The 13,279-nt window shown below is 39.6% G+C and overlaps 1 protein-coding gene across 1 annotated transcript in view; it reads left to right on the forward strand.

Annotated features, from left to right (window-relative positions):
• The first annotated feature begins 1,221 nt into the window (after positions 1-1,221).
• The window catches only part of Slc30a4 (solute carrier family 30 member 4), a 29,972-nt gene continuing 17,914 nt past the window's right edge, over positions 1,222-13,279 (forward strand). Inside the window, exons 1-2 of the mRNA XM_004670149.2 lie at positions 1,222-1,616; positions 8,776-8,922. Of these exons, the coding sequence (XP_004670206.1) occupies positions 1,223-1,616; positions 8,776-8,922 (541 nt within the window). The 5' untranslated portion in view covers position 1,222. The remainder of the gene's footprint in view (positions 1,617-8,775; positions 8,923-13,279) is intronic.

Genomic DNA, 13,279 nt, shown 5'->3' on the forward strand with positions numbered 1-13,279 from the left:
TCTCAAGTAGACAGTAGTGGCTTGACCTATAACATCAGTTCCAACAGCGGTGGTGATTCTAATTTCTTGTCTTGGGGCTACTTGAGAATATGATGAAAGTACAGAAAATATACACACAAAATTTTGCACTCAAATTTAAAGTCTACATGCCAGCAAAAACCCACCCTAGAAATCTAAATTAAGTATTTTTAAGATTTTTGGGAGGGCAGCTTATTGTCATTTCATGTGCCATTAAAATTTTGGTTTAAATCAGCTCAGAACTCAATTCTCTTTTTGTTAAACGGAACTAAAGGCCAAACGGATTCCTCTAGTGGATTTTCCTTGCTGGTTGTAGTCTAGACAAGATCTTGGTGGAAAAGGAACATGGCAGCAGCGCACACAAGAGGACAGAACACACGTATTTGCTGAAACTCAATAAACATAAAACAGGCCACAGATCTGCTAACCATCATATAGTTGTCCCAGCCAGTTGACAAGGGTGAGCAGGAAATTTTGCCAAATTGCCGGAAAGGCTGGATTTTTTGGAACTGGGAGGGTTTTCTACTGAGCCTACGCAACAAAGATCAGGCCCAAGATTCGTGACAGGAGTCTTGGGTGGGGGGGTGTCCTGCAAGCAGCAGCACCCAGGCCAGTCCCCACCGGTCTCGCGGACGGGTTCCGGGTGCGCACGCACGCACGCACGCACACGCCTCCCGCGAGCCGGGGCAGGGGTGGAGTGGGAGGCCGCGAGGGGCGGCGGCGCGGCGCAAGCCCACCCGCCCTCCTCGGCGCGCGCCCAGCCCTGCGCCCGGCGCCCTGCGCGGCGCGTCCGCTCGCCGACCCCTCCCTCCCTCCGGCGCTCGCCAGTTCTCCCGCGGCGCACGCGCGGCCTCGCGCAGGGCGGGGAGGGGTGGCGGCGGCCCGGGCGAGGATCCCCAGCCTGTCAGACCCGGAGTCGGCCTCCCGCGGCCGGCGCGGCCGGCGCGAGCGCGGCCCCGTTTCCTCGCGGCCCGCGACGGAGCCCTCCGAGGGCCGGGAGATGCGCGGCGGCCCGGCGGCTGCGCTCCAGATAGGTGCGGCGCCCGGCCGCCCGCGGCTTCGGAACTTGGGAGCGCTGCCGGGGCGCCAGCCGGGGGTAACGAGTGTGGTTTCCCGCAGGATGGGGAGGGCCGCGCGGCGCTGCCCTCGGGAGCCGGCGCGCCCGTGAAGCAGGAGCCGCCCGCCGCGGCCGCCCGCCTGGGCCATGGCCGGCTCCGGAGCGTGGAAGCGCCTCCAGTCCTGGCTGAGGAAGGACGACGCGCCGCTCTTTCTGAACGACACCAGCGCCTTCGACTTCTCCGACGAGGTGGTGGGCGACCCGGGCCTCTCTCGGTTTAATAAACTTCGGGTCGTAGTGGCCGACGATGAGTCTGAAATCCCGGAAAGGCCTATTAACGGGGCGCACCCGGCCCTCCAGGCCGATGATGATTCCCTATTGGACCAGGACTTACCTTTGACCAACAGTCAGCTGAGTTTGAGGATGGATCCCTGTGACAACTGCAGCAAACGGAGAGAGTTACTGAAGCAGAGAAAGGTGAAAACCAGGTTGACCATCGCTGCCGTCCTTTACTTGCTTTTCATGATTGGAGAACTTGTAGGTGAGTTGTGCTGCCAACTCGCTTGTGTTTACATCGCCTGGACACACACACACACACATGTTGACGCTTAAACTTGCTTAAGAAAGGGAACGGGATTCCCAAGTATGGCTCAGCCTAGAGTATCTCATAAACTTCCTGAGATAACCTGGCTTTTTCTTGTAATTCTTTAAACACTATGTCATGCACTGTAAGGTTAAGGAAATTACTCTCACTCCTGTAACTTCCTTTAAAGAAAATTCAGGTTAAGTTTTGTCACATTTAAAATAATAGCTAATTCTAAAATGACTTATTCCTTATGTAGGAACTCTATTGAGTATCTGCTCCACCTGTTTCTCACAGATTTGTGAAAGCCTACAAAAGTTTAACTTCAAGACCATGATGGCCAGTGGTAGAGCTATCCACAGGGCCAGGCTTCTGTTTTATTTTCTCTGAATTTGGCTTATTTGATCTCTTTATACCATTTCATTTTGAATTTATACCTAAGAGATTTGAAGATTTAATGCTGCCAACTAGCAGAAAAGTTTTTAGTATAAGAAGACCGAAATAAGCCTGAGGGAAGGCTTCTCCATAGTATAATGAGCTTGATTTTCTCTCTCATGTTTTAGTTATTGCAAATAAATTCTTAAGAGATTATTTTCACCATAATTTAGTTTATAGTTAGCCTTCTGTATCCAAGGTGAATTGGTTCCAGGATACCACTCTTGAACACCTGTGTCTGAAGATTCTCAAGTCCCTTATGTAAAATGCAGTTACTTGCATGTAACCTATGTACATATATTCTATACTTTAAATCAGTTGTAAATTACTTTTAATATAAATGCTATAAATAAATAGATGTTATGCTGTGTTGTTTAGGCATTGACGAGGAAAAAAAGTGTACGTGTTGAGTATTATTTCCTTAGCAGTGATGATTTTTCTCAAGACTCATGTACCTTTTTCCTGCCCTGAGGCTTTCATACTAGTTGAACCCTCAGTGTTTTTCAAAGTTTTATTGATTTCACTAGGATAATAAATATACTTTGACATGTGTATGCATGCATGTATACTCACATCTATACACCTACACATTTATAAATATGTGCACAACTGAAACAGATTTTATGTGGTATATTCTAGTGTTTTTCCAATTATGTCCCAGCCCACTGATTTCACGATCTAATAAGAGTAGGTCAGGGTCTTGAAATTCCTTTTCCAGATCTTCCCTTGGCTAGTTTCTTGCCATTCACGTCTCATTTCCAACGATACCTCTGAAAGACTTGTTTTTGACTAGAGTAAATCTTTTATCCTGTTTTCCTTCAACTTTTAAATCTTGTTTCTTTTTCATTTTTTAAGCTTTCTTTTTAAAACTTTTATAATTTATTTGTGAGCAGAGAGAGAAATATGGGGAGAGAGAGAGTGGGCACAACAAGGCTTCTTGTCACTGCAAACAAATTCCACATATATGTGCCACTTTGTGCATTACTAGGTACTGGGGAATTGAACTCTGGCCATCTGGCTTGTCATGCAAGCATCTTTAGATGCTGAGTCATCCCTCTGGCCCATACTTTTTTTTTTAAAATGTCTCTCTTTCTCCACTGAAATAGAAGCTGAACCCTCAAAACCTAGGACAGTAACTGATAAATTGAAGTTTTATCTGTTAGAGAAGTATAAATGCTTGAACCGTAAAGATATTCAAAGATGGAAGAAACTGTAGCCAGATGGAGCATAATCTCAGAAAACTAATATTCAGCAGTTGATCAGATTCATATAACTAGAATGTTGGATCATTCAGCTTTAGTAGTTTTCTTTGAAGTCACTATTTAATGTCACATTAATCACAGTTTTGCCAATTAAAATTAAATGTTGCCATGAGTTTCAGGTACCCTGGGCTAGTGTGAGAACCTGCTTCAAAAGAAAATTAATTTAGCTGAGTGTGGTGGCACATGCCTTTAATCCCAGCACTCAGGAGTCAGAGTTAGGAGGATCACTGTGAATTCAAGGCCAGCCTTGGACTGGAACTACAGGGTGGGTTGTAGGTCATCCTGGGCTAGAGTGAGACTCTACCTCAAAGGAAAAAAAAGCCAGGTGTGATGGTGCATGCCTTTAATCCCAGCACTCAGGAGGTAGTGGTATTCAAGTGTGAATTCAAGGCCAGCCAGGGAATAGGGACTACAGAGTGAGTTGTGGGTTAGCCTGGGCTAGTGCAAGAACCTACCTCAAAAATAATTTAGATATTAGTTCATGAATTTAAAAATGTTCAATGTTCAGATTTCCCATTTCTGAACAATTTTTTTTTGGTAAATGTTTTGTAAAAGCTACAATAAGTATTTCCTTTCAAATACTGAATTTATATTTAACTATAGCATCTTTTGGGCTGGGGAGATGGCTTAGCAATTAAAGGCAAAGCCTGCCAGCCCAGGTTTGATTAAAGCCAGATGCACAAAGTAATGTGTGTATCTGGAGTTCTGTATGCAGTGGCAAGAGCCCCTGTGCGCCCACTCTCTCTCTTTCTTCCTCCTTCTCTTCCTCCCTCCCTGCTTCCCTCCAGTTCTTCCTGTCTATTCACAAATAAATACATAAAACTGTTTAACAGAATATAAACTCATGTGGTAAATAATACAGAGATGATGATAATTAGGATGAGCATTAACAGTAGTATTTAGAATGTTAGAGTTTATAGTAGAACCCTTATTAATGATGTCCAAAGCACTTCCAAATAAATCATCTTATATAGGAAACAGGAGCTAATAAAGAATGAAGTAATTTGAAGATATAAAAGAGGAAACTTGATTTTAATCTTGTTTTTGTGACTAACTTGCTCTAAGATACTGGACAAGGTCCATTTTTTCCTTCCATTTAACAAGTATTTTTTGAGTACCTATATGCTGTGTGGCAAAAGTATATGCTCTAGATATGTAATGAAGGACATACCTATTATGATTACTGCTGTCTGACTTACTTAATCTAATGGAGAAGATAAACATTAAATCAATAACTCCTTGGCTAAATTTTGAATTCAGATTGTCTTAAGTTCTATGATAAAAAAGAATGGGATGCTGTAAGATGTAAGGATCAGTGGGACATAGTGTATGCATGAGACAGGTATATTTAAACAAAAATAGAATGTTAGGAATTATACAAGCTAAGCGAACAACATGTACAAAAACCTTTTCTTTATTAGAAACTGAAAAGGCCAGCGTGATTGGAATGTACTAAGGGAAAGGGGCAGAACGACCAGATAAGCAGGTCCTGATAGGTCACACTGAATGAGTATATTTTTATTCTAAGTACAGTGGGAAGCAGTGAATGGTCTTAAGCAAGAGACTAACTTTTAAAAAGATTACTTAGACTGTTCTGTGGGGAAGGGATGGAAGAGAGTGCATGGGAGCAAGTAAACCTGCAGAGAGGTCCAGGCAATAAATAGCTCTAGCTTAGACCTAAGTAGATGTAGAAAAGTGTATTGAATGAGTTACAATATAGAGGGGACATTAACAAAATCGGCTCATGGTTCAGACATGCAGGCTGAGGAGAGAGCAAGTTGGGAATGAAGTTTCTCACCTAAGTACCTGAATGCATGGAAAGCCATCATTTATGAAGTGGGAAGGGATGCAGAACAGGATTGAGCCATAGGTTTCAAAGTTGTTTTAGACAGTTTGGTTGAATATAGATGAGGAATAATCAAGTGGAAATGTCTAGTTGGCTATTAAATGAGTCTGTGGTTCTGAAGAGAGGTGAATACAATATGTGATACCATAGGAGTAGCTAAAATTACCTAGAGAATCCAAGTCTGGAAGAACTCTTAACTTGAGAAAGTCAAGCAGAGGGAGGAAGGTGCCCCAAAAGCCAAGAAAATAATATATACTAGTGCTGCTTACCTGGGCCTCATTTTCTATAGTCTTTGCTTTGACACTTTTAGTTAATTACAGTCAACCACATACAAAAATATTAAAGGGAAAATCCTAGAAATAACACATCATTGCAATTTAAATTGTTCACTGGTATAAGTTAATTGTGATGACATCTAGTCCTGCTCCATCCTGCCCAGGATGTGAATTACTCCTTTGTCTAGGATAGCCACATCTTTTATGATACCATATTGTTACAGTTATATTTTATTATTGCTATTGTTACTCTCTTACTGTGCCTAACTTAAAGTCAAAACGTTATGAAAGGCTGGTAGGCATATGAAAAAAAACTGTGTATGTATGATTTGGTGTAATCCAAGATTGCAAATATGGGGATCCTGGAATGTATTCCTTAAGGATAGGGCTTCAAAAATAGAAATAAGTAGGGTAAAACTTTTAAGAAGTCTCATTAAAAGAACACTAAATATCCTTAGTACTTGTTAACAGATTTAACAATTATTCTTACAACTACCTTTTTATTGGGAATGAAAACACATGAAGAATGAATACAGACATTTAGGTAAAGATGGTAAATTGAACTCATGGTGAAGATGGTAAATTCAACTCATGCCTCTCATAGTATCTCTTAAAGTGCATCAGGATTTGTGGGTGTGGTAGAGAACTGTAGAATGGCAGAATTTTGGAAAATGTAAAGGAAACAGAAAGAGATAACTTGCTTAATACACCCAACAAAACCATCACCTCGGCCAACATTTTGGAAGACTTTGAACTAACACCGTTTGTACTATAGTAGTGGAACTCAGGCTTTCCTGTGTATCGGAATCATGTGGAGAGTTGTGAAAACACAGAATACCTGTCTCTTCCCCTCGAGATACAATTAAATAGGCTTGGGATAGGACCTGAGCATTTGCATTTTTAACAGTGGCCAGGACTACATATGAGAACTCACTAGAGAATTCTAAGTAGGCCCAGAATGACCAGGTTTCACCTGGTGCTTCTGGAAGTATGTGTGTGAAGAAGGCTTAACTAAGGAAAGCTAGTTGAAACCTGTTTTAAGAACCAGTTATAATTATCTAATTAGTATCTTGACAGAAAAGAAATTCAAGAAAAAGAACAAAACCTTTTGAATCACAAAAGCATAATAGAACCTTTAAAAAAAAATCATAGAAATGTTAGAAAATAAAACACTCTTAAAGGCAGTAATAAAAAGATTCATAATAGCTCAGCATGGAGGTGTGTGCCTTTAACAGCAGCAGTGGGGAGGCTGAGGTAGGATGATTGCCATGAATTTGAGGCTACTCTAAGCTACAGACAGCATGAGTTCCAGGTAATTGTGGGATGGAGTAAGATCCTGATTAAAAAAAAAAAAGGATATTAGGAGAAAAAAAGAAAGAGTTGAAATACAACTTATTTTATTTATTTATATATTTGAGAGAGAAGGATAGAGAGAATGGGCACAAGGGCTTCTAGCAACTGCAAACGAACTCCAGACCCACATGCCACCATGTGCATCTGGCTTTATGTGGGTACTGGGGAATCAAACCTTGGTCCTTCAGCTTTGCAGGCAAGTACCTTAATTGCTAAGCCGTCTTTCCAGCCCTGGAATGTAATTTAAACTTAAGTATAATTGTGTCCCTTTATCCATGAGAGATATATTCCAAGATAACCAGTGGATGCCTGCAATCATTTGATAGTACCAAACAAGACATATCATTTTAGTTCATTATCTGTTTCTATGACTGAATACCACAGACCGAATAACTTATTTTATTTACATATTATTTATTTATTTGAGAGAGAGAGAACACATAGGTGTTTTGGGGTACATACTTGCTGATACATGCAGAATCTGCATTTATGCTCCACTTTGTACATCTGGCTTTAAATGGATCCTGGGGATTTGAATCTGGGCCAGCAGGCTTTGCTACAGGGTGATTTAACAGCAGAGATATCTCCCCAGCCCTCTGAGCCCCACTGAGTGATGCTTATTTAACTTATGGTTCTGAAAGCTGGGAGATTCAGAATTAAGAGGCCACATCTGTTGAGGTCCTTCTTTGCACATCAAGATAGAGCATCCTCATTGAGGTCTCTTCTTCCTATAAATCTACAGTCTGAGTTAGGGCCCTACCTTAATAGTCTCATTTAATTTTAACTACCTCCCAAAGGTCAGTTTAAATTTCCAACCTTAATAACTCACAGTGGAGATTAAAAATCAACATGAGTTGTGATGGAGTTCATATGTGCAATGTTTATTAATATCACCATCAATCAGAACGTGTTTTCTAAATACTATCTTTTGTTCCTCTGTTCATAGATTGCTATACACATCCATGCTCATAAGTTTATTTTTACCTTTTGTGTTGAACTAATGCACACTTTATAGATTTTTCCATTTCATTTAATGTTGAAATCCTCATGAATAGGTGAGCATATAATTTTTCTTCATCTTTGTTGTGTTATCTATATATTGAAGTTATTAATTCATGTCCTAATATATATCCAAGGATAAATTTCTCTCTACATGTTTGCAGTCAGTTGAGTAATTGTTAACTTTTTTTTTTTTTTACTTATTTATTTGAAAGCGACAGACACAGAGAGAGGTAGATAGAAGACAGAGAGAATGGGCACGCCAGGGCCAGCCACTGCAAACGAACTCCAGATGCATGCACCCCCTTGTGCATCTGGCTAACGTGGGTCCTGGAGAATCAAGCCTTGAACCGGGGTCCTTAGGCTTCACAGGCAGGCACTTAACCGCTAAGCCATCTCTCCAGCCCCAAGTAATTGTTAACTTTTTAAAAGCAACTAACCCTCTGGAGGATTTTTTGCTAGAAATGGGCTTTATAACCAGAAGTTTGTGCAGTGGGTCCTCAATAGCCACATGTTCCACATCCATGAATTCAAATGTGAATCAAAAATATTTGAAAAACTGTATATTAAATATGCAGATGTGTTTTCTTGTCATTTTTCCTTAAACAGTGCAGTATTACACCCTATAATATTTACATCATATGGCTGTTACTAATGATCTAAAGATAATATACAGTGTATGTGTAGATTGATATGTATGGGCTGCATACAAATACATCATTTTACATAAGGTACATAAGGATTTTTATTTTCAAAGAAGTTTCTGGAACATATCCCTGTGGATAGTGAAGAATGACTGTACATATATATGTCTCATGTGAAATTTTAGAATACTTTGATTTGTGACAAAATGTTTAGTTTACTTATGTTTTGTAGCATGGTATGTATTTCAGATTTTGATTGCTTATGTATATTTTAATTACCCTTCCTTCTTCCCTTCCTCTAAGGTGGATATATTGCAAATAGCTTAGCAATTATGACAGATGCTCTTCATATGTTAACTGACCTAAGTGCCATCATACTCACTCTGCTTGCTTTATGGCTATCTTCAAAGTCACCAACAAGAAGATTCACCTTTGGGTTTCATCGCCTAGGTAGGTTATTAAGGTTTATTTTGGCTTATAGTATTTTATAGTAAAACTACAATGAATTATAACCTTATTAACTAAAATCTTTAAAATGATAACTTATTTGAAGAAAGCATGTGCGCACACACATACATATACATGAGACTTATCCAAAAACCTATCTTCCAAGGAATATCTAGCCCAATTCTAACTAAACAGTTGCACATATAAAATTATATGATGATCATTAATCTTCAAATATTGTTTTCTGTGTCTAAGAGATGATATGAAAAAGAAGTGTACTTTCTCTTTATTGAACTTCTTTTTACTGTAGGAATTTCAACTAAAACAACGACTGGATTCAAAGTGTCATTGCAATATGTACTTCATATGCCTGTGTGACTCACCTTACCTATATCAGCATAATTCTATAAATGCACTTACATTGTTTGAGATGCGTTAAATTCATACATTATCTATATACCTCTGCTTCTTACTGGTACTATGCTTTTATTCTGAAAAAATATATAAAATAACACTGAACTATTTTTTCATGAAGTGCTATCTGACCAGATAACATTTACATCAACTCAAAAGTTGACATCTACTTGACATTTCAGCAAAACTGTCTCAAAGAAATAACATGTGGTAGTTTTATTATTTAGGACTCCCGTACTCAGTCACTTCCTCCTCCTCTTTGTTATTTTTAGCCATCCTTAACTCAGCATGTATATCTAATTTAGTTACTAAGTCTTCAAGCACAAAACTTTACTTTGTACCTGAGTAGTAACATTTAAGTAGCTTTCTAAGTCACTGTCTAGCATTTCTTCTGTTCAGCACTCTTATCATCTACATAGAAAGCCTAAAGCCATGATGTTTTTCTCCTGATGAGCTACTGCATAATGCATTTAGGTGTGCTCCTAAAAGAGACTCTAAACTTTTCAACATACTTGAGAGTTATTTGTTCATTATGTACCTGGGTTTTTTAAATCAATGTCAAAATTATTTTAAAATGTTAATATTTTATATATTTTTAAAAATTTATTATTTATTATTATGAGCAGAGAGAGAGAATGAATGAATGAATGAATATGGATGTGCCAGGGGCTCTAGCCACTGTAAACAAACTCCAGATGCATGTGACACTTTGTGCATCTGGCTTTATGTGGGTACTGGGGATGTGAACATGGATTGTCAGGCTTTCTGGCAAGTACCTTGGCTGCTAAGCCATCTCTTCAGCCAATATTTTATATTTAAATCTGTAGTTTTAGATCCAAACTTAAATATATCATCATGGAATAGAGACTTAACTTCTTTTTTTTATTTTTATTTATTTATTTGAGAGTGACAGACAGAGAGAGAAAGAGGCAGTTAGAGAGGTAGAGAGAGAATGGGCATGCCAGGGGCTTCAGCAACTGCAAACGAACTCCAGATGCGTGTGCCCCCTTGTACATCTGGCTAATGTGGGTCCTGGGGAATTGAGCCTCGAACCAGGGTTCTTAGGCTTCACAGGCAAGCGCTTAACCGCTAAGCTATCTCTCCAGCCCGAGACTTAACTTCTAACACTACTTGAGAGAATGCATTTCATTTAGTCCTATACACCTCTTTTTTTAAAAAATTATTTATTTATTTAGTTGAGAGCGACAGACACAGACAGAAAGACAGATGGAGAGAGAGAGAATGGGCGCGCCAGGGCTTCCAGCCTCTGCAAACGAACTCCAGACGCATGTGCCCCCTTGTATGCACCTCTTTTTAATTAAATATCTTTGAACTCTTAATAAAAACAGTGGAACTTTCCCCAGAAAAATAAAATAACAAAACACAGTAAGTACTACAAATATAAATTAAGAACTTGTGATCACCAAAATTATGTAAAATGTCAAAGAATTATATTTGTTTTACAGTCATATCTTTGGTTTTTCAGAAAATAAGCACAATTTAAAGATGAGAGGAAATAGAAGTGCTGTTACTTTTGTGTCCTTAGAGGGTTCCAGAAATGTTAAATATTTCTTAAAAGTAATAAGTTCCAAGATAGAGGACTATATATTTGACTTCTATTTCTTAAAAGAGTCTATTAAAATGAAAACATGTTAAGTACCAGATCATCCTGGTGTAGTGTCTCACACCTGTGATACTAGACTTGGGAGGCTGAGACAGGAGGACTGGCCAAATATAAGGCCAGCCTAGGCCGTACAATGGTACTCTGTCTCCAACAATCAGTAGAGAGAGAGAGAGAGAGAGAGAGAGACCAAAAGTTTGAGTAACTAATTAAAAACTGTCATAAATTCTTAGAAGTTGAAAAGTAGATACAAATGGGTTGAAAGAAGAAGTTACAGCCTAGAGTATACTGTAAAGTAGAAACTAGATAATTCCAACAGCTCTCTAAAGAATGTTTAGGGATAGAGATAAGCAGAGGTAGGAGTTGGGAATGAAAATAGGAAAGATTAATAGAATAACTATAAAATGGGAAGCTGTCCCTATTATTTTCACTATGCTCCTACTTCCCTTTCTACCTGTACCTCCCCTGGGGCAGTTTACATTTTCCTTCATGTAAAAATGTCACATTATTCTTCTGGAAAGAAATTGAACAAAATGTGTGGGGAAAACTGAGAATTCTAGGGTAGACACTAATGCTTCAAAGTGAGTATTCCTAGTAGGCTTCAAGTTTATGCAGCCTTACATCTTGGTTAAGGTACTCACCCTACACCTACTCATCCTAAAGCAGTGTACTTACCCTATTCTACATGCTCTACATCTCATATTAGAACTATTTTAATTTGCTTGTGACATATCCTTTCAGCATTTTTGTTTTACAAAGTACAATCTCCCCACCCTTCTGCCTTAAATGTGAATAGAAAACCAAGTCTTCAAGAAAAAAAAAACAACAGCATGAAAGGACAGAACCAAAACTTAAACCCACCCTAGAGGAAAGAGGAGTAATGTAAAGAACAGAAACAAAGTGTTAGTGTTATTAAATAGAGTTGTAAAATAGCAAGTGTTTTGAAAATGAACCTTATAAGAAAAAGCTATTTAGAAATAAGGGGCTGTGGAGAAAGCTCAGCAGTTAAGAACACTTTCTTGCCGGGCGTGGTGGCGCATGCCTTTAATCCTAGCACTTGGGAGGCAGAGGTAGGAGGATCGCCATGAGTTCGAGGCCACCGTGAGACTCCATAGTGAATTCCAGGTCAGCCTGGGCTAGAGTGAGACCCTACCTCAAAAAACCAAAAAAAAAAAAAAGAACACTTTCTTTTTAAGCTTCAGAGACTCTCCAGCTGGCAACTACCAAATTTTGACTCCCCAAGACCCACATGAAAAGCTGAGTATGGCCATATATATCTAATCTACAGGGAGGAGGAGCATGGAAAATCATGGGGCTTCCTATTGAATAGCAGCTCCAGGTGGAGGGAGAGACCCCATCTCAAGGAAATATGCAGATGAAAATAGTTGATGTAAAACCAAGACATAATTTATCTATGGAAAGGACATTGAAAAACCAAAAGAGGACACCCTACATTCTTCTCTGGCCTCCATGTACATATACATCATGTCACATATCTGCATCTATATCACACACATGCTTACATGCATGCAAAAAAGGATAAAGAAAATATTATTGCTGAATGGGTTGATACTTTTATTTTGAGGCAGGGCCTGATTCTAGCCCAGGCTGGCCTTGAACTCACTATGATCCTCCTCAACCTCCTAGTATGCTGAATGAATTTTTAAAAATTCTTTCATAGGCTGAGGATATAGCTCAATGAGTAAAGTGTTTACTGTGCAAGCATGAGGAACTAAGTTCAATCCCCAAAGCCCATGTGGAAAAGCCAGGCACAAGAAGCCTGGCATGATGGCTCATGCTGTTAATCCCAGAATTTAGGAGGCTGAGGAAGGAGAACTGCTGAGTGTTTGAAACCAGCCTGTGCTACAGAGTGAGTTTTGTTTCAAGTTAGCTTCGGCTAGAGCAAGACCCTATTTCAACAACAACAACAACAAAAATCAGGCGTAGGCAGGGTATGGTGATGCATGCCTTTTATCCCAGCACTCAGGAGACAGAGGTAGGAGTTCGAGGGCATCCTCAGACTACATAGTGAATTCCAGGTCAGCCTGCTCTAGAGCAAGACCCTCCCTTGAAAATCCAAAATAAATAAATAAATAAATGAAGTCAGACATGATGATACATATTTGTAATCCTGGTGTTGGGTAGGCAGAGACAAGTGGATTCCTAGAGCTTGCTGGTCAGCCAGTCTAGCCTAACTGGCAGGCTGTAAGCCAATCAGAGACTCTGTCTCAAAAAAGGTAGATGGTGTTTCTCAGGTTATAGAAAAATAAAAAGGAGTACTCTTTTAGTGGGCATGGACTTATTTCCCTTTTGAGGTGATAAGCA

The sequence above is a fragment of the Jaculus jaculus genome, chromosome 8, assembly GCF_020740685.1.
Source record: "Jaculus jaculus isolate mJacJac1 chromosome 8, mJacJac1.mat.Y.cur, whole genome shotgun sequence".
Taxonomy (NCBI): Eukaryota; Metazoa; Chordata; class Mammalia; order Rodentia; family Dipodidae; genus Jaculus; species Jaculus jaculus.